Raw genomic sequence first — 21,697 nt, 5'->3', positions numbered from 1 at the left:
TGTGGAACAGCACATGTACTTAATTTCCACTGGTCAGCAAATGTTAGTTTTCTAAGGACACGCAACAGGAAGATGGAGCCTGAGCAAAATGTAAGCAGGGAACTGACACATTCTGAATAGTGTCAGAAAGAAGGGGAGCTGGTTTAGGAGTGGAAAGATGCTGATGATCTCCCCAGTCCAACATCATCGCCTCTCTGCCTTGTGACCAGCTCTCACCTCCAGCTCAGTGACAGTACACAGACCTATTATTTCTACCTGTTTGAAGCTGACAGCAAAGTGTATGCTCTACACTGTATCCTGATGTCTACCTGAATAAACAACAGTGGGAAATACTTCCAGAACTGGTGTAAGTGAAGTGCATATGGGTGCACAGATCACTGTGTAAGCCAAGCAAGGAATCCCTAACAAAACAAGGCACAGCTGATAAGCCAAATGTTAATCTTGACTACACAACTGTATATCTTATGTATGTAATTCCATTTGCATCTGCAAGTGCAGGCACATTATTACAGTGTCCCAGATAGTCTCAGAACAAATGCAACAGTGTGTATGGACAGTAACAGACAGGCTAATAACAGAATCAGTCTGTCCCTGCCTACCTAGACAGAATGCTCATCGCTACTGCCCCAAATATCAGGCTTAGTGTTGTGATGCTTGGAGAAACATAAAGACCTGCTGTGCCAGACATCACTTTAATCTGCCATAAAGCCAGTACTGATCGGCATATTTCCAGGAGCATCTCCAAATTTTACCAGTATGAGAGTCTCAGTGAAGACAGTTTCAGAATTTACTTTCAATATGTCCTTAATTTCTATTGAAGGCATTGACTTTCAGGATAGGGAGTTAAACTTTGATCCAAATCTTTGAGAGCAGATCAGTCTCCGGACTCAACCAGGCCTCTACTACCAAAAAAAAAAAAACAAACCCAAAAAACTGCAAAAAACCTGAAAATGTGTTGCTGCTGAATGTTTTCATTCCAGTTGATCAGGTGATGTGAGAAATACCTGTGGATTTATCAACAGACAGGAGAGTCTACACAGGAGCCAAGAGCAGAATAAGTATGAGACAGAACCACTTGAATGGCCAAATAAGAATTCCTTACAGAGGACTGAAACACTCGCTAGCGGAAATCTTCATGCTGCTACTAACATAGTTAGTACATGGTCTTTTGCTTCAAGTAGCTGCAAGCCAGATAGGCAATCTGAAATGATTTTTCACAATTACATACACAGTTATATCTCCAATTCTGCCTGATGTTTATCTTGAAGTTAGCACCGTAGCAATCTACTTCATTATGTTGACTTAGAAGACCAAAAACCTTCATATCCCAAAGCAGATCATGCATCCCAAGGAAAGGGGGAAAAATTGTTAGCAGAGGAAATTAACTTAGAAATAAAGACTTAACAAAATTAATGATGGTCACAGAAGGGAAATATCTCTGCACATGCTATATAATCAATCAGCTTATGACTTCTGAAACTAAGATAACAAGTGAAGTACATGGAAGATGATACAGAATATTGCTGTGCCAAATTACTGGAAAATAATACACAATGGATTAAAGAATAAATCTCTTATTTTGTACTACTATGAATTACTTGCACTGTTGTGGCACTTAATAGATCCATTAAACTACTTTGTTTTTCTTTGAAGTATTATGCATTGGTTTCTGTCAAAGTCGGGAGTGGTCTAGAGCTCTGAGTCAACACAACACAGAAGCATGAATGTGAATTTAAGCATGTGTTTATATCCTTATAACTTTTCTCATGAAAGGAAACATAGACGGAGAAGGTTGAAGCACTTGTCCAATCTGATGGGTAACTGGAATGCACAAATAGTTTGGCATGGACTTCTGACCATCAGCACAACTCCTCAGATTAGATTATCAAGGGCACAGAATTAACTCACAGCACTTTATATCCTTGCTGTAGTATACATTCCCATGGTCATTCTTCTACAACGTATCATCCTTCTGTTGTTTTACATCTCTGACTGGCATAGTCCCCCTGGTGCCATGCTAGACAAAATGCTACACCAGTTAGATCTGTTGTAGAAGTATGCACCTATCTCCTGAGGTGTGATTACCTTTTAAAGAAGTGGCAAGGAAATCTCTCCTCCAGTGGGCCCAGCCCAAAGTGACTCCTTTTATCAGGAGCAGCTTTTGTTTATTTTTGTGCACATTTTTTTAAGAATATAAAGTTCAATCTCTATAGAAAGGGAACAAATGCAGCCAGGAAAAGAAGACATTTTAGCTCCCTGATTCAAAGCGAAATACCACACTTGGAGTGGTCTGTTGATGGTCTTGTGGTGGCATGAGGCTAGTAACTAGAAAATAAGGCCAGACAGATAATGACAGTCCCACGGACTGCCTCCTTATAGCACAACATTATGAAATACGCAGACCACACAGCGCTCAGTATCACTCAAGACAAGAGAAATGATAAAAGATCATGTATCCATCAAGCAGGTCTTAGGACAGGATCAATCAGAAAAGCCAAACTAACTCAACAGGATAACCATCATGACACTACAACTTGATTTTTGTTTGCTATAGTTATAAGCTAGCTTGTCCTAATAGCTTAGGCACTACTCCATTTTTCACCTGTATGTTACTGTCCACTTTACCGTACCAGGTTCACAAATGACATAACACAAATATTCACAAGTAGCACTAAAAAACCCCTCATGTGTCTTTCTCCACTTAAAGAAAAAATTCCTGTGATACTTTCAAACTAAGCTTTGTTCTGGTTAGTTTGAACAAATCTTTCTTCAAAGTAGGGAAGAAAATACTTTCAAGGGAGCCACGCTGGCCATCTTACAGATTTCCAGCATGCCCCCTGTTCCCTAGTTACAGCCAGAACCTGCCCACACATGGGTCTGGTGGAAGGGGATACTGACACATAAACAGGTGGTTCTTGCCATTAAGAAAATTTCCTTAGGTAGGCCTGAAGGGAATCCAGGCTACCTCAGCAACAGATTTCCCCAAGCACAATCTTTCTTTTCAATGGATAACAGCAAGTATTTACGCAAGAGGCATGGAAAATTCTCTCTTATGAGAATAAGATCTCACATAAGGAAATAATATAAGCATTAAAAAAGAAGTACTATAAAGACAGCCTTATAAACAACCAGTGCCCGAAGATTGTAATGGTCAGGAACTGAAAGCCAGTCAAGCTCAAAGTGTCAGCTTTAGTGCTACAACCTCCACAAATCTTAAATAATACTAATAACACAGGATCTCTTTCCATTACCATTTACTCAGTGTTGTGGAAAGGGAAAGTCAGACTCCTAAAACATGTACAGCACAAAGGAAACTGCAGACATACCACTTAAAGGGCCTCATCAAGATCACCCTAAAACTCAGGCACAGTACCATACCAAATCAAGCACTTGCACTCCCACTCCTAGTCTCTTCTCCAGTACTGTTTAGGTACAGCTCTAGTATAAGCATGTTTCAGCCCTTCACCCCACTGTGCTCCCCAACACAGAGCAGCCTCCAGCAGAACTGTCTCCCCAGCAGAATGGGAGGCATGAGACAAGCTGAGAGACTCCCAGCTCCCTCACCAGGAACAGTCAAATCAGAGCATCCTCACACAGGAAGACATTTAACACCCTCCAAGAAAATGTTGCAACTACAAACAAATGGGGTATGGGAATATCTCGCAGCAGGCTCAACTCCAAACCTGGAGTTGTGTGGCTGTGTGGCACCTTAGGGAAGCCCACCGCTATTCTGAACAACCATGGGGCCCACTGTTAGGGTGAGGAACCCTGGTGGGGTGGGGGAAGCACATGAGGGCCATGCACAAAGAGAGGGCTCCACATGGATAAGGGAGAACCGTGCAGCAGTGTGGGGGCTGCAGGTATTATGTGGTACCCCAGATAACAATACGGGGCTGGCGTAGGGGTTTCGGGTGAAACCTCGGGTTAATGGGGGTCCAGGATAAGGACCGTGGGTGAGGGACCCGTGTGGGGATGAGGATCCGTGTCTCGGGGATGCCGGCTGGGGTCAGCACCGCGGACAGCGCCCGGCCACCTGTGTGCGGAGCCGGCCGGGCCGACGGGGAGGAGAAGGGAATGAAAGAGGAGGAGGGGGAGGAAGGCCAGGAAACGGGGCCAGCCCAGCCCGAGCGGCACCCGGGGAGGGGAGGCGAGGGCGGCGGGGACAAGGACGCGCGCTCCCCCCACCTGGGCTGTTGCTTGATCTCAGGCGCCTTCCACAGAGACACTGCAGCATATGCGAGCCTTTCTCCAGGAGAAGCCCGAGAATCCTCATGGATTTCACTTTATGGCGCCCTCCCGTTCCTCGGAAAAGGGACCGGCCCCGGAGCGGCCGGCTTTCAGCGGCGGGGCACCGGCCCTTCTCGCCGCCAAACTTCCCGGCCCATCGCCCCGGCCCCGCCGCGCCTCGAGGGGGGAACCCGCCGCCACTTCTCCGGACTTCTCCGCCGGGGGAGGACAGGCTTTGCCGGGAAGGGGGTCGGGCCGGCTGGAAGGACGTCAAGCCCTAGAAACACAAACGGCCGGTTCCCAGCCCTGCCCCCTGCCGGCACAGCCCCCGCCGGGACCCCCCCGCAGCCGGCAGCCTCGGCCGCTGCGCTCCGCCGCCTCCGGGCACCTCCCGCCGCCGCCCCGCACGGCTCCGCCGCGCTCGAGTTGCCCGAGTGCCGCCCGCCGGCAGCGGGACTCGCAGCGCGGAGTGGAGCACACCACGTGCGGGAGGATCTGAATATGGCTTTTCCGGGGCTCCCTGCGTGGCACGAACCACGAGACCTGCAACGTGGCTGGGAACAGGACACACCTCTCGTCTTAAGTCACCAGTAAGAGCGTGTGCCTGGAAGCAAGGGTGTGCAAGCTCGCAGTTCACACAATCCTTGTTTACACTCAGGGATCCTAAATCGACAGCTTTGCGGTAAGGCCGTGCCACTGAAAATCAAGATCAATTCTCTCTTACACAGTTTTAAACCATGGCAGTTACACCGTTGCAGACTTAACTCCACGCTCAATTTCTGCACTGCACAAAGTTGGACTTAGTTCACAAACTGGACAGCTGGGGAAGGGTGCTTCTCCAAGAGCTGTCATAGAATTCCTGAGACCTCTAAGACCATCTAGTCCAACTGTCCACTTAACCACCATCAATGCCCACTAATCATATCCCTCAGGTCCACAACTCCATGTTTCTTGAACACCTCCGGGGACAGTGACTCCACCACCTCCCTGGGCAGCCTGTGCCAGGGCACCACTGCTCTTCCTGAGAAGAAATTTTTCCTGATATCCAACCTCCCCTGGCACAACTTGAGGCCATTCCCTCTCTTCCTATTGGGTGATTTATGGAACCTCTCAGTGCAAAAGCCACCCTACATAGGTTGCATAGATCCATGAAATGCTCCTCAGGGGATATAAAAAAAAGATGAACTCTTTTGCCTGAGCAGACTGCAATAGTCCACTGAAAGGGACAAATCCAAACCTTACACCAGGTGAATTTCAATCTGGATTACCTTGTGCTTACATAGAATTTCATATTCATGCACTGGCTTTCAAAGCCTCTACATTCACTTCTCCCATCACCTGACAGAAGCAGATCAGTCGGGAAAAAAAGCAGTTGGGACTGAAGCTTTTCTAGAGGCTGCACTAGAAATGTAACCAGCTTTTGGCCAACATTTCACATGGATGGGGAAGTGCAGAGCAGGCTTTATTGTTAACACTCTGTAGGATGTCCCTCAACTGATAACAGAACAAAAGAGGCATAGCCAGCATGTGGCTGCAGCACTAGGAATCCCACTAGGATGGAAAAAGGAAAGCTCTGAACTACATGGAGATCAGAGTACTGAGGCACATAAACTGAGCACAGCAAAATAAATGTTGTTCTAGTGTGAGAGTCTATTGAGGATTTGTGGCAAAAGCAGTATTGATGAGAGCACACGAGACTTTCATGCCCTCAGTAAACACTTCACAGTTTCAGTTTTCCTCCATAATATGTTAAAAAAAAGAAAGAAAGAAAGAAAGAAAGAAAGAAAGGAAGAAAGGAAGAAAGGAAGAAAGGAAGAAAGGAAGAAAGGAAGAAAGGAAGAAAGGAAGAAAGGAAGAAAGGAAGAAAGGAAGAAAGGAAGAAAGGAAGAAAGGAAGAAAGGAAGAAAGGAAGAAAGGAAGAAAGGAAGAAAGGAAGAAAGAAAGAAAGAAAGAAAGAAAGAAAGAAAGAAAGAAAGAAAGAAAGAAAGAAAGAAAGAAAGAAAGAAAGAAAGAAAGAAAGAAAGAAAGAAAGAAAGAAAGAAAGAAAGAAAGAAAGAAAGAAAGAAAGAAAGAAAGAAAGAAAGAAATAGTGGAATTGCTGAATGTTTCATGAAATGGAAGCTCTTATTTTCCAGTCAGCTGTACTCAGAACACTGAAAACAGCACTTAGAAGCAAAGCCGGTAGCACCAAATTCAGGACCGTTAAAAGGATACAAAGTAGCATAGATCCCAAGGATTAGTTATTAATAAACTGTCTTGCACAGGATCTGGCAAACTCACCAAGTTACAGAAAGCCTACAGCCATCCTGGGAGATGAGAATGGTTGTGGATCTGGCAGGTTGGGGATAGCACAGCCATCTGAAGACAAGATGCTCCCCATGCATTGCAGTCAGCGTGTAGCTGTGATGAGGGGGCTCTGAGTTAGCGATACCAACGCTCAAGTGCAGCACCAGGTACCAGGAGAGGGGTGCACTGATGTCACCTGTGTTAAGCTAGCATAGGAACAGGTAGGTATAACCACTTGGACACGTGAGGACACATGTATTAGGCAAGATACAGAGGTTTGCAAGAAGAAAAAATTAGAAGTCTGTTCATTAAAAAGACAGTTCTCGGGAAAACAAACAAACAAACAAACAAAAAACAAACAGAAAAATCCCTACACAGCTACTAACAAAATAATCCCCATTTCTCTTTGGGTTTCTACAATCATGATGAGCCAGGCTTGATAGGTGCTGATCTATCAGCACTTCTGTGCATGAAAGGCTTCAATGGGGTCGATTCCTGATTTACAACAGTACAAGAGAGCAGAATCCAACCAGTGGGAAGAATGAGCAAGTGTTACTTGACATTTCTGAAAGAGGGGCATGAGGACTGCAACGAGCACACATTCTTTCAAACTGAGTGGGCTTAAGTAAGTTTAAACAGCAGAATAGAACAACAAAAAAGGCAAATTATAATTCTTTAGGAACGGAGATGCATGACTCAAACGTGTACATGCCACAAAACTCGCAGTAATATCATGTACCCAATTAGGTAAATCTTACTGCAGTAAACAAAGCTTATGGAACTTGGGAAGATAAAGGGGTCTGAGATAAATCAAGATATTAGTGGATGAGTTAACTCATTTTAATCCAAAACCAAAACAAAACAATATAAAATTTCTCTGCAAAAGGCCAGCATACATCCAGACAACAGGACATAAACCTTGCCATGCCTCCACTGATGGGCTTACATTTATTAAATAATAATGTAAATGACATCTAAAAAGTTGCTGTGAAAATGCTGCAGATAATTAAATTGTGTCCATCAGTTGAACATGGGTGTTAGAAATGACAGTGGAGCAATTGCATTTGCTGGAACATAAAGAAAGCTGAGAAAGACTCATTGAGGTCAGAAGACAGTTGCAGGGAACACAGTGTCATGTGTTTCTCCCTTATTAAATTAAAATGCCATTGGCCTTCTGAAGCACAGAACAGAAACGAGAATATGTTTGGGATTATGGAATTTAAATTAATACCTTGCACTAAAAAGAGGAATACACTGTGCTCTGATCGGAGAAAATAAGGTGATTTAGCAGACAAGGCTCTTTGCTAGGTATTAAAATAGCATAATATGCAGGAGTTTATCAGTTGCTAAAACCAAAAATAAAAAGTCTACAAAAGCTCACAGAAGAGACTGGTTGGGCAACGCCATTCCCTTCTATTCATGCAAAGGCAGGTGATAATCTTCCAAGGTGCAGGAGTCCATTGTGTTTCTGTTTTCACTACCTGCGGTCCTTTGAACATTATGACTGATAAACAGACAAGCAGCCAGCACAGGTTGTTTTCTTTGTGAGCCTTTGCCTTCTTTATATTTCCTGGCCAAATGCAGGTGGATGTGGTAAGAAATGTCCCGTTAGCCCTGACAGCACTGGTCAAGTTGGCACCGATGCAGCCTTTGGCCCTTGTTCCTCTCTAATTCTGCACATCCCCCAGGGAGTACATGGGACTCACTTCTTGACACTCACTCCATGGACCCATCTGTGATCAGCAATAGCAGATAACCACTCCTTCTCACCATCATCTTTCACTGTATGAGCTGTTTGAGCAAAGCCTGCCCTGGAACAGGCTAAAAAATTACATCTCTTTCCAATGCAAGTGCTTATCTTGCAATGATCACAGTATTTTTGAGTATTTCTGCTTAGTGGTAGTGCAGCAGAGCACTACCAGTGCTCTGCCCTCCACTAAGGAGGGACGGCAAGCTCTGCTTCCTGAGAACCATGCTAACCACACATGGCTCCTGCATCCAGCTCCATGAGGGGCAGAGCACACCAGTGGGAAATTGGCACAAAGTTCAGGGGTTTGCTGAAGGTCATTCGACAAATTTGTGGCCAAGGAATCATCCATCAGGTATCATTATGGTGATTTAGCATGAGGATTAGCCTCCTCCTCATCAATATAAAATTGCATCCATTTTAAGATCAAGCTAGCAGCTTTTCTGCTTGAAATTCTACATAGGAAAAGTATAGCACACAACTTCTAACAGCAAGTGGAATAGGAGACAGGAATAAAGGACAACTTCATTTTATACATCAAATGAGAAAGACCAATTTCTTAGTTGCCAATCTGTGCTCATAAAGCAGTGCTCTCATAGGAACACATGGAAACAAGAACCACTTTGTCCCCTCTTGGTGGAGGAACACACTTGCCGAAATCTCAGCCTCCTCCTGGCTGGAAAGGAGGTTCAGAAAAAAAGATGTCCACAGGCTCAATCATTTCATTGGTTTATCAGGCATACAAAAATCTCACAGTAGTAAGTTCTTAACAGTCTCATCTCGAGAGATGACAAAGAAATTTAATGCTGTCTGTAAGGAAGACTTTGAGTATCAAATGTCTCAAGCCAGAGTTAATGGAAAGTGGTTGTTCAGGATGTTTTGCATCGCAGTAATGCTTCCTCAGAAGCTGAAACTTTTAAGACTTTGACAGACATATTTTGGTATTAGTGCCAGTACCTTGGAATGGATGCTTTGGAAAACAATAAGAGCAGGGTAGCCACGCATCGCTCTGTCCACTCACCTCCAGTGCCCTGCAGCTTTGTGATTCCCTCACCCACAGGATGTCTCACACTGCATTTAAAAATCCTTGATTGATTTCTTCACAGCAAATTTTTATAATAGGCTGTGGAAGCCAGTAATACTGTAAGTTTCCTCCCTGTCTTTTGGCAAGAAGTTCTACAGGTTAATCACATACCGGGAAAAGCTCTTATTACTTTAAAACTGCTTCTTGGAAGTTCCATTTAATGCTCACCTTAGGAGTTACACTGTGAAATGGTAATTTCATGTTCTCCATGACAGTCATGGCTTTATATGCCTCCATCATATTTCCTTTCTCAATTGTTTCATTTCTGAAGGCATTGAAAATGTCTGATCTGTTTCATCTCTTCCAGAGCGGCAGCCATTCTGTGTGCTCCACTGACCTTGTTGCTGCTTCCTGCATCTTTCCTAGCTCTATGACATTTTTTGAGACAGAATAACTGGGGCTGCACACAGCATTCAAGGTAGGAATACACCAGGGATTCCTAGCATAGTATAACATTAGCTCCCATTTTCTCTCAGTACCTCTCCCAGTAATTTTAGCTTGTTTCTGCTGAGCTAGCACTTTCAGAGATACCCTCAGCATCTCTGAGGCCTTTTACCAAAGACAAAACGGCCCCAATAGCCCCCCTCATCATTAATGACCATGAATTATTATTATTTTTTTAATCCATGGGTACACTCTCCTGCACAGCTCAGTTTACGCTGCTGTTAGCTCACCAGGTGCTCAGTATCAGGAGATCCTTCTACAACTCATTCCTGCCTACTTCTGCTTCCCTTATTCCAAATGATTTTGTTCTGCTCAGCAAACCGTATCTCCTCTTGCTCATCAAGATCATTTAGGACCATGGTGCACCACACAGCTCTGTCTCCACTGGTAGTTTCCCCGCTCTGGAAGCTTGATCCATTTACATTGAGGAAACTCCCAGTCAGGGAAACATTATAGAAATCCAAGTCCATGACTTCAGATTGATCACCTTTACCCCGATGCTTAGGGCATGCCAACATATCAGGAAGGCAGGATCCACCGTAAGAGCCCCGCTGTCCTTCCCCAAACCATCAGAGATGACTGCCAGATCTCCATGGAGTGATAAGCTCTAATTTTTCACAGGTCAATGAACTTCAGTGCAAATCCCCAGACATTGCCATTTTGCCCTTCACACTTGAGAATGGCAAAAAGCACTGTAAAGGTGCCCTCCTTGCAGGTGTGATTCCTCTGCCAGCTCTGCTTGCTGCTCTGTATTCAGCTTCTCAGAAAGGAAAACTGACAGGAAGGCAGGAGATCTCCTCCTGCCTGCTGATCTCTTTGGGCTCAGAGGTTGTGAGAGAGGAAAGCAGATTAAAGGGCCATAATGCGGTCAGTGATGGGAAGTTCTGACCCACAGTGCCCTGGTAATTGAGGTTATTAATCCACAGCAAGCAGCAATGGCTTTGCCTGAGACGCGAGCCAAGCTTAGAGGGCAACAGCTCCTCATCGTGCCAAGAGGCTCAGAGGGTGATCTCAGCAGAGTGAGCCCATCGCCGGATGCCTTGGGACACCTTGGCTCCCATGCCTTCAGCAGATGGCTGATGAGATGAAACCAATGCCAGAATGGGTGCATCTTCTAAGCTCAATCAGGATGTGCTCTTGGGTTGGGTTATCCCCAGTGCACTGCAGGAAATGTGAGCAACTGGTGGGCCCCTCAACTCATTTAGGAGTGCAACTAATCTATCCATCTCCCAGAGGAAGGCTGAGAGGCTGAAGAAAGGAGATTTTCTGAGGGCAAATGTGGGAGATGCTCAATAGTGCAGCTGAGATTGGGTACTACAACCTCAGTCTGCCCCACTTCCAGGGGCACTTAAGGCTTGTTACTGTCATCCAGATCTGAAACATTTTGTTCGGGCATAGTGACATAACACATTTGCCACAGCCTCATCTGCACAAGCAAGCACTTCCCTGCCTAGCTCCCTGCCTTGGGAGCAACAGCATAAGCAATGCTTTCTGCTTCAATTCACAGCAGCTCAGATCACAGCAAAGTCACTACCAGGGCACTACAATTTAGACCTTCACTCATTAACTGACCTCTGAAGAGCACACAAAGACACTCTGGAAGCAGATTGCATGGGCAGGGTCACTCCTCTGCAGCAAGCAGCTGCCACCAACACAACACCAACACAGCAACAGGGACCTTATCTCACCCACCTGCAGTCTGGTGTTGTGTTTGGGAAAAGCTCTTTTCTGAAAATGTCTCTCTCCTGGAGCACAGTCCTCACTGGCATCAAAGAAAAGATCCTCAGACTTTCTCAGGAAATACTGTTACTTTTGCTATGGATGGATACTCCAAATAGATCCAATAATCAGCACACTTTCCTTAAAATAACATTTCCTAAATAAAGTCTTTCAACCCTGTTGAAGTATTTTGTTTGACAATATGATGAAAATAAAGTCTCAAGGAGAGGTGTTGTTGACCTTATCAAAATGAAGCATTTCTCATACTAAATGTGACAATTGCATGGTAGCCATGCATGCTGGCTGGCATTGGTGAGAGCAGGGAAGAACGTGGGTCCCATCCTCTTAGGACACAGATTCCACACCACTGCATGCAACAGCTGTAGTCCAGGCAATGCCCCTGTGCGATCGTTTGGGGTTCTTTCCTACATTTGAGTCAGGTCTTTTAAGGTTTATATTGTCAGTTTCTCTCTGCAGCAGTAAGAACCAGAAAATAAATAAATATGTCAGGTTGTGATTCTTATGCAACAGCTTGGGGACTTAAAAAAGGCCCCCAAATCCTCTAAAAGTTAGCAACACCAGTTTGCAATATTCACACCAGTGACAGGTAACATCATCAGCTGCCAAGGATGGAATCTCTGCTGACTTGCGACATGCTCAGTAATGGCCTTGCTCTGCTTCTACTGCACATAGGGCAGAGCCAGCCCAGACAGAGGATTACACTGATTATCAGCCTTTGGGAAGTCCTGCTCTCTTATGGGAAGAACCCTTCATTCCATGGCAGCTGGAAATACCTGACTTATGCTGGAAGAAAAATTCCAGCAAGTTCCATCTCGAAACGTGCGCAATCTGACCAAATGTGAGCAAAATGGATTCAAGTGATAGATGAAGCATCACTCTTGTGAAGATCACTATGGCATGAGGCCAGAAAGAGGAAATTACAAAAGGTGAATGAGAGAGGGTGGGACTTCAAGGGAAAAATAAAATATGGGAAACAAATAATCCTGTATATGAGCAGATAAATCAGCAAGATGTTACATTAACAGAGGGAAACATGGATAAGGGGTGCCAAGAGCCATGAGGGTGAATCCCTGTGCGGGTTGTCCACCTCTGGAGAGTAAAATTCAAACCTTGGGCCATGCACAAGGCACATGTGATGGGCCTGGCATGCCACAAAACTCAGCTCATCAGAAGCAAAAGCTGTAACTGTGGTGCAGAACTGACCAAGGGCCATAGGAGGAAAGGTCATATCAGAGGATTTGCTGATAACGTCTGAGATGGGGGCCAGATTCACACAGACTGATACTGCTCCGTTAGGTCTGAATTTAGCCCTTATGTTTCAAGCACTTAATTATTTTTGTCACTTTCAAGATTCAAATCTGAAAGGAAAAAGCTGAGCTGCTGCCCTATCCATGCACGCTGGTCTGCCTGTGAGTCACCAAAACACACCTTGCCTAATTCCCACCTTTGCCTGTGAACGGCACGTGGCCAGTGCACCTTCTCTTCTCTCTTGAGAAAAGTCAGCACAGCTCATTACCTGCTAAGGTTATTGGCAGAGCAGCTGCACTGGCCCTGCTGCAAGACATGTTCGACCTCCAGCCAGCCCTGCATTAGCCTTGTGCCTGTTTGCATTAGGAGAGTCACAGACACCATCCAAACAAGTGCCACAGAATAGCAACTGATAAATTTTAGGAAGTCTGTCCAATGATTTGCAATCTTAAGATGAGAAAGCAGATGCAGAATAGAAAATGACAAGTGCAGACCTCAGTCATGCCAAATCCTTGGTGCTGCTCACTTCTTGCTGTTAGCAAGGGGCACTGCAGCCATTGCTCCCCATGCCAAAAAGACTGCATCCTACAAATTCTGTAGCATAAATTGGAAGAAACATTCAGTGTAAAGAGCCACAAGGCCTCCCTTTGCTCCACCTGATTATGTGGAAGGCCACATCCAAGTCCCAGCATCCAGAGGCTTGACTTCCCCACCATTTTGATTCCTTTTCTGCTATCCTGAGTCCCATAGAAGATCTCCACCCGTCACCCGTCTCCTCACCCAGCTTCTGTGCATAGCTTCAACAGGATGACTCAGGCCTAGGAAATGCCAGCTCAATTCCTCCCTGGCTGTATTGCAAACACTTATCTTCAGAAGGTCCTCTCTGATCTGGATTGGGGCTGCTGGGCTAGAGAGGGGGAAGCAGTGGTTGCTTAGCAAGGAAAACAGGCCTGTAGCCTGCCCAAGCCACAGCTCCTGCTGCTTTCCCTCTGGCCTAGGTCACCCCTGATTAAGTCTTGCTGGAACAGCTTGCTGTATAAGACAGGATTTGTTCTTTGTTTTCCAGGATGTCAGAGCCAGGCACTCCCGAGCAGTGCCAGGCACACCGCTAGGCAGCACACTGCATTTGCTTGAGGCTATTAGGAATGGAAAGGTCAGCTCCCAGGGGGGATCTTTCCTTTCCCCTGCTGAGTTACAGCATGTGGCACTGTCACATCATCTGGTTTTATTCTCCTGTGCTCAGCATCAGGCCATAATGAAACCGTAAGCAACCCACCATCACTCAGCAATGAATGAGAGTGCTCTGGTCCAGCTCTGCAGAGCTGGACTGCACTGCATGCAGAGCTGCAGGGAAGAGACCAGTAGCAAGAGACTGGGCTTTCCATTTGTACTTGTTTCACTTCTGCAGCAAGCAAGAGCAAAGCACAGCAGAAGAGAGCTTTGCTCTTCTCCCTGCTCCCTGAATCACCCTCCTGGTAAAAGAAAGCTGTCAGGGAAGACCACGAATGTCCAAGATGGTTTACACGAACAGCTGGTTTTGTAGAGGAAAGCAAATGCAGAAGGATCATTCTCAATAAGCCTCTTGTCAGATTGCCCAGGATATCTTTTGGAAAAGTTCCTGAAAGGGGTTCTTAAGCCTCTGAGCAGCTACACTTTGCGTGGCAGAGCATCCCCAGGCCGTGGCAGAAGGGCACCGGAGCTGCACTCTGCTCTCTTATCTTGGCCCAAAGAAGTGGGGATACAGTTCCACAAGCACAGAGAGGATGCCAGCCCCCTGGTCTCCAGGTAAAAAGTGGCCTTTGATGACAGGCAAAGCGGTTGCGAGCGTTACTTGCACACCGTCATGGACGTGCCTGGTAATGGGCCTACATTAAGACAGAGTAAATAAGTCATCAAGAGCAATCTCTGAGCTGATGTCTGTTTCAGCCTGTGGGATGGTCTCTGAGCAGCAAAAACTAGAACAGGGTAATTCCTGGGGAACAAGTCATAGGGAAAAGTCTGTACTGGTCTGCCACGGATGGAGGCAGATGTGCCTGGGTAATCTCCCATTTTAAAGCCTCTCCCTTCCCACCTCCACTGCTTACTTCCCCACTTAGGTCCTTGCCTGTGGTACCCTATTATCTCTTCTTTAGTGCCACTCTCACTGAGGAATGCAGGATTCCTTGCTGAGGCCAGTGAGCATTTCTCCCTGGGGTACACACACACCAAGTGCAATCGATGGAGTTGGGCACATGCTGACTTGCCCAGAATGAACAATACTGTGTATAACACTACAGGGAATATTTTCCCATAGCTTAATAATTGCACTGAGATGGGCCCTTTGTTGCTGGCAGCAGTAGGGGTCACTGTAGTGTGTGATAAGTGGGAGGAAAAAGAAAATCTAAAAATAAAAAACTAAGGGAAAAAAGCCAACAAGCTGAAGCACCTTGTGACAACTCACCCCAGAAGCCCTGTCAGTGTGCCAGGACTGCACTACTTGGGAGCTTGGAGGGTGGAAAAAACTGTCCACTGTCTAATGCTCAAGAGCTCTTTAACCCACTCCATCTACAGCTGCTTTCTGTTTCTGGCTGCTTTTAACCTAGTTTTAGACTTCCAGAACTCTTATTTCTAGCTACAGCTTTCATTAGCAGAGACATGCTCCCCATTCAGCGCCTTCCAGAGATATAGGCTACATCCCCCAAGTGCCTTTGGGAAAGTCATCTGAGGGTGCACTGCCCTGGAAAACAGGGAGGAGTGTAGCTTCGGGAGTGCATTTTCCCCCTCAGTCCTCAGGAACTAAACCCCACTGGTGAGTCTTTTAGATGAGATTGTTCTTTCCTAACCACTGCCTATTTTGTTTCTAAGCCTAATGGAAGAGTCTGTTGAGGACAGAGACCTCTTTTTCTTTTCTTCATCTTTTTCCTTCTCCTTTTGGCAGTGAAAGGTGATGCAATGCTATTTTCTCTGGTTTTTCAGATCTCCATTTCTGATACAGGAAGCTGGGGAAGAGGTTTCCTTGCACAAAAAGGGTCTCCATTGGAAATGCATGGAAATTCAACAACTTCCAAGAACCTCAGTGGTCACTGACCTCAGCCCAGATGCAGGAAAACTCAGGAAAAAAAAAAATCCAGGAAAAAAGTTTTCCTGAGTGGGAAGTATCTAAACTGTTTCCAGTCCCAAAGCTTTGTAACCACATATGTGGAGCATCACACTTAGTTTAGGTCTGCTGGGAGACTTCATCAGCTCACAAACCCAGCCAATTGCACAGCCTGCAATGCTGAACCAGAGTAAGCCCAGCCAGTCCAAAACACAGCCCAAATAAATTTGCATCTTCCTGCAAAAAATAGTGTAAGATACACCTATGACCAACGGCACCAGCTCAGAAGATGTCTTTGGTTTAAGGAAAGCAGCAATTCCAGAAGACAGATTGGGGATGTTGGACATCAGCGGCACAGCTGCTCCCACATGAGCTAAGCACAGTTAACAAATCTTAATGGTACACATTACGGAGATGCTAAGGATGGCATTTCTGTCTCTACTTCCCAAGCAGAAGTATTACAGTAGGACTGATACAGACAGTACTAGAAGCTCATGTAAGCAGCCCAATCCCATAAAGGGAATCACATTACAAACGGCCTTGAAACTCAGGGCTTTTGGTTCCATGTTTTGGCTCAGATACCCTCCCAAGAAAAAGCACTTTGAAACCCAAAAGCACATCCCATCTGTCCATATTGACTGCCTTTCCATCATCTCTCGTGGGATTTGCTATGGCCTTAAAAACAGCAAGTTTGGCCTGATGGATGGCCAAACCACCAAAAATTGGGTCATTGGCTGTCACAGCCTATTCACTGACCACAGCAACCAAAGCTCCTGCATCCCTTTCCCCTACCGGAATCACAAAAAACTGTTTTTCCTTTAAGGTGGCCTTCCAGTTGTGCTTACTACCCCATCGAGCTTGTGATCCTCCCCCCTTTTCAGGGGTTCTGTAGGCTGATCCTGACAGCAGCACAACAGGCGCTGGCTGCTCTCCATTCCAGACCTCTGCCAGGTTGTGAGATGGATGGAGCTGATTTAAAATGTACCGTGACTTGCAGCAGCGTAAGAAGCTACCAATAATCATTCTGCTGAATGTAAAGACCTGCATCCCAAAGGACCTCAGCGCAGCCAACTCACAAAAAAAAAAAAAAAAAAGAAAAAAGAAAAAGAAAAACAGCACTCAAAACAACAAATGCCCTTGTATTTCACATCATCCCTTGTCAGACCCAATCTCTGCAATACTCCTGCAATTGGATCTCATTCGAAAACCTTTATAAATCGTCTCTGTTTGTATGGGAACTATGGAAACACCCAGTGCAGGCACCCATTAGAGAGAAGTGCACGCTCTCCAGCAGTGCCTTCACACTGCTCTTTTTGTGCCTTTTGTGCTGTTACATGCCAGCCTTACAGCCCAGAACCTTTCAGCTGAACAGCTCTTTGCTTTTTACAACCAAGGTGCCTCTCTGAGCTCTACCTGGTTGACAACTCAATCAAGCCCATGAGTTCCTACTTCACTTTGGACATTATTTTGGCAACACATCTTTTCAATCCCACACAGTAACAGAAACCTGAAGACCAGGAGCCAAAAGCATAGAATTATTAAACAGCAAAGGTAATAAAGCGCTGGAACAATTTAACGAGGTGAATCTTCCATCACTGGAAAATTTAAAACCAAGAAGGGATGTTTTCTGCATTCAATTCTGCACTTCAAACAGGAGTCAATTGAGGGCAGTCCTATGAACTGCTCTTGCACGAGGTCAGACTGAGAAGATCACAGGAGCTTCTCTGAGCCAATAACCCAGGAATTAATGCCTGGGAAGAGTTTCTTGTAAAAATCTGTCAAACCACAGCCCTTTAGATCCCTACCTATGACTCCTCTGCCATGAGGCTACAACACAGAGAGTATAGAAGCTAGAAAAGGGGAAAAAAACACAAAACAGTAAAGTCAGGAGTTACTGAATAATGAATATCGAGACACAGTGTCAGGAAGATGAAGGTATGAGCACTACCCTCCACCAGGCTGAATAGGAACTATTCTGGGCTCCTGAAGATCATGGGAGTTTTGCTATTATTGACTTCGCTGGTACTCAGTTTGTGTCCTCTGCAGCTGAGCAGAGGACACAGCTTTGCATTCTGCAGGGCTGTGAAGCCAGCATTGCTCCCAAACACAGAGCAGTCCCATGGCACAGCCACCCTAGGTACAAAGTTCTTATCCATTCATTTTGACCCCTAGCCCTGTCTTTGCAGTTCCAATGCCAGGGTAAAGGAATCTGGATACAAACCGAAGGATAAAGAAAAAACAAAACAAAGCTGCCTTGCCGGTACTGTTGTGTTGCTGCTTTGGAATCAGCAAAAATAAAAATCTCCATCGTCAGATCTGGTTTTCTCAATGCATCTCATATAGAAAGTTGGCAGGGGACTGTACAAGGATAAAAAAAAAAAAAAGAAACCCTACCGCACAAGTCCTCAGAAAGCCACCAGAGGGTAGCAAAACATTTTAGAGAGCATCTAACAGGAGCCCCGACCGAGCAGCCAGATCTGTACTTGGAGATCTCCTTACCTTCTAGTTGCCAGTTCAGTTATTTGGAGAAATCACAATTTTATTCACCCCTATCCATTTCTTGTTCGAAGATGCTGCCTTGATTGCTTAGTGGAAGAGAAGGGAAACATATTTCATGTTATTCTTGTCCTGTCCCTTAAGGAAGATGTTTGCCTTTCCTAATTTCCCTTGATGTTTCTCTGCATCACCCACTCCCAGGCCAACTCTCCCCTGCAGCAGTGGGCAGCATGCAATGTCTTGAGGTTTTGACTTTCTCAGATCTGTGAAAAGTATAGGAGAGGGAGAAACATGCCATTTTTATAAAGCTCTCCCCACCTCTCCAAAAGCCTCCATCTTCCACCTTGCAGATTCCCATCCTAGTCGCATGTAAACCCCCCCCAAGCATCACAAACACACCGTGGGGCCAAAAAGCCAACCCTGTCCTGAATGCTCTCATAGCTTTTATTCTGAATATTTGTGTAGGAAGACTTGCACAAGCCTGTTTTTAAAAAATATTATTATTAATAATATTATTAAAGTCTCCCATGTGTGAAATTGTCAGCAGGATTATTCAAGTCAGAATGCAAGCAACCCTGTTACCCCATTTGGAGAAGTTTGTATGAAGCAAAGAGACCAGCCTGGAGCTCAGCAAAAAAAAAAAAAAAGAGTCTGTCTTTTAAATAGCTAACTTTTCCATGCAAAGTCTGCAGGAACCAAAAATAGCTCCTGAATATTTCAGCAAATCATTCCCAATAATTAAAATTGTGATGTGTTTGCTGTCAATCCCAAATGTGGTGAGAGCCATCAGTTATATTATTCACTACAAATTATTCATCCAGCTGCATTTGCAGAGTTGAAAATTTCCGTTCACTTAGACCTAAGTTCAAAGAATACATCAAGCCTCTACTTTCATTGCTAACAAAAAACCAGACAAAAGTTAAACTTTCCTTGTGCACCCTATTTATTAAATACAGGTGTATCTCACCTGGTAGGTTAACCCTGTAGTGCAGCTGACACACCGCATCAATTGTCAGGCTCTATCTGTTTGGTGCTGCTGCTTTCAGTGTATTTTATGGTGGTAGAAGTCATTAAATATATTTTTATGCAAGCTATACTCCAAACTGGAACATCAGACTTGCTCTGCCCAGGTACTGTGCCACATCTGAGGATCAGTCCTTTGCCACAAGGTCGGGAAGCAGTGGAGGCAGAGGAAAGACTATGCCAGAGCTCCAGTGTTAGCCTAAAAAAACTACCGTGTAGAAAACTTGACTGTCGGCCTTGCCCCATCAGTAGTTGAACTGGGCATTTACTCACAAGCTCCCTTAAGTAGGCACTTTATTCAAGCTAAAGACCTCTGAAGCACCACCTTCTTATAGTGCATCATCTTGCATCATCCAAATCCAGTCCAGCAGCTCACTCCACATTTTTAACTCATGCAGAAGATGTAATGGAGAAGCAGAACACACATTCAGCACAAGAGCACACTCTGGGCAAGATCTATTTAAATGCCTTTTTAAATAAAGTATCCAATATTTAAAAGTGCCTTCATTTTCTTGTACAGAAGACTGTGAGCTAAAGCAGATCCCTCCTCAAACTGTTATGCGTACTTTCAAATACAGAACCTCTCCTTTTCATCATTTTGGCCGCAGTAGTTTTTGTGTGATTTACAACATAAAAGAAAGCTGTTGCCAATGGCCAAAACAGAACAAATATTTGGCAAAGCAAGCCATAAAACATGTGTTGTTGTTAAATACAATAGGACTGTATTTCATTACTATTGCATGACAACCACTTTGTCGATCTCACTGGTTGCTCCATGCATTGGAATGTCGTAACCTGTTTAACTTTTTCTACACCAAATTAAGTACACCTTCACAAGACAGCTCTCTCCCTTCTCCAACTTGCAAAAAGTACAAAGAAAAATTTTCCTTTCCTGAAAAACTGGTGAAGAGTACAATGGGCAGCCCTCAGAGTCCTCATCTGGCTACTGTCTTGCCACTGTACTAGTCTTGCCCATACAGGGTTAAACCCGTGTCTAAATCCTCTACTTTCAAACCTATGAAGAACTCTGTTGAAGTTATTGTGTGAATACAGACAGAAGCACTATTTAACTTTTGTGAAGAATCTCTCAACTTACAAGATTATAGAGTGGGGAGTTCAAGATGGATACTCCTCTCTTGGAAGCATTCAAGGCTAGATGGGGCTTTGAGCAACCAGGTATCGTGCCTGTGGCAGGGGTGGGAGGCAGAACTAGGTGATCATAAAGGTCTCTTCCAACCCAAACCATTTATGATTCTATGATAAGGTAAATGCAATTGCTACTTTGCATCTTCAGTAAGTGTGATATAGACCTCTGTTTTGTGAGGGGGAAAAAGACAGAGCTTAGCTAAACAAAGCACTAGGCTGCACATGTATACTCAGCCCTTCACCCCTCCTGTTTGCAGTCTGGTCTGTACCCATGTAGTTCAGTTCTACTGGACTTGGAGAACCACAGGTAGGCAAACACATCTGCAACATAAGCAGCACACATCACCCATTTCTCTGGTTAATCACAGAGAGGCTGAGGAGAATGCCACTTCCTTACTAAGTGGATAACTATTGGAGATGATGTAATGTGAAAATCTAGAGGGATACTAATATCCCCTTTGGGAAATGGCAGTGATGCAATGAGAAAACAGCACATCAAAGTCACAGGTCCCTGCTGAGCACTTCTTCTCAGCAATGGGTTGCACTGCCATTCCTGAATGTCACCTTGGTGGAGAGAAGGACTTCTTGGGAGGAGGAATCAGCTTGGAGCAACAAAAGCCACCTTCTTCAGAAATACACCCACAGACATGTCCAAGGCCAGGACAATATCGGCACATTGGGCCATAATTAAAACTTCTGAAATCTTTATTGCTTTCCCTTGTTACATAAAAGACCATCAGTTTAGGTAACGAACTTCCTCAAACTGGCATGTCTGCACAAACAGAAAATCAAAACACCGATGGAAAGGAGCCTGATGGACGATTAGCTCAGGGAACAAAAAACCCCATCAGGAGGTCCAGAGCCTATCTCCAACCTTGCTGCTTCTGACTTCTGCAGAACACTGTGTAAAGCCCAGACCTCGGCAGATATTTGGATATTAGTAAGTTCTTCCTGCCCAGCAGATGCCCTCCCTTGGCCAAACACTCCCTTTCTATAGAGGATCAAGTGCTGTTGCGAAGTGACTGGCAATTTCAGCTCAAGCTTTGACATACTGGCTTTCCAGAGGTGCTGAGAAATATCCCTTACTTGGAATATGTATGACACCCTAATAAAAACAGTTAATTGTCTTCTCACTCATAGAACCATCCACTGAGACCCTTTTTTCAGTTCTGCAGCCGAA

The 21,697-nt window shown here is 45.0% G+C and overlaps 1 protein-coding gene across 1 annotated transcript in view; it reads right to left on the bottom strand.

The window, feature by feature from the left end:
* The window catches only part of FGF12 (fibroblast growth factor 12), a gene marked incomplete at both ends in the record, with an annotated part of 114,665 nt that extends 110,425 nt beyond the window's left edge, over nucleotides 1-4,240 (bottom strand). Inside the window, one exon of the mRNA XM_079539739.1 lies at nucleotides 4,186-4,240. Coding sequence (XP_079395865.1) covers nucleotides 4,186-4,234 — 49 coding nt within the window. The remainder of the gene's footprint in view (nucleotides 1-4,185) is intronic.
* Between the last annotated feature and the right edge of the window lie 17,457 nt (nucleotides 4,241-21,697).

Source organism: Tetrao urogallus, assembly GCF_951394365.1.
Source record: "Tetrao urogallus genome assembly, chromosome: 9".
In the NCBI taxonomy this organism is placed as follows: domain Eukaryota; kingdom Metazoa; phylum Chordata; class Aves; order Galliformes; family Phasianidae; genus Tetrao; species Tetrao urogallus.
This window is presented reverse-complemented; position numbering and strand designations above follow the sequence as displayed.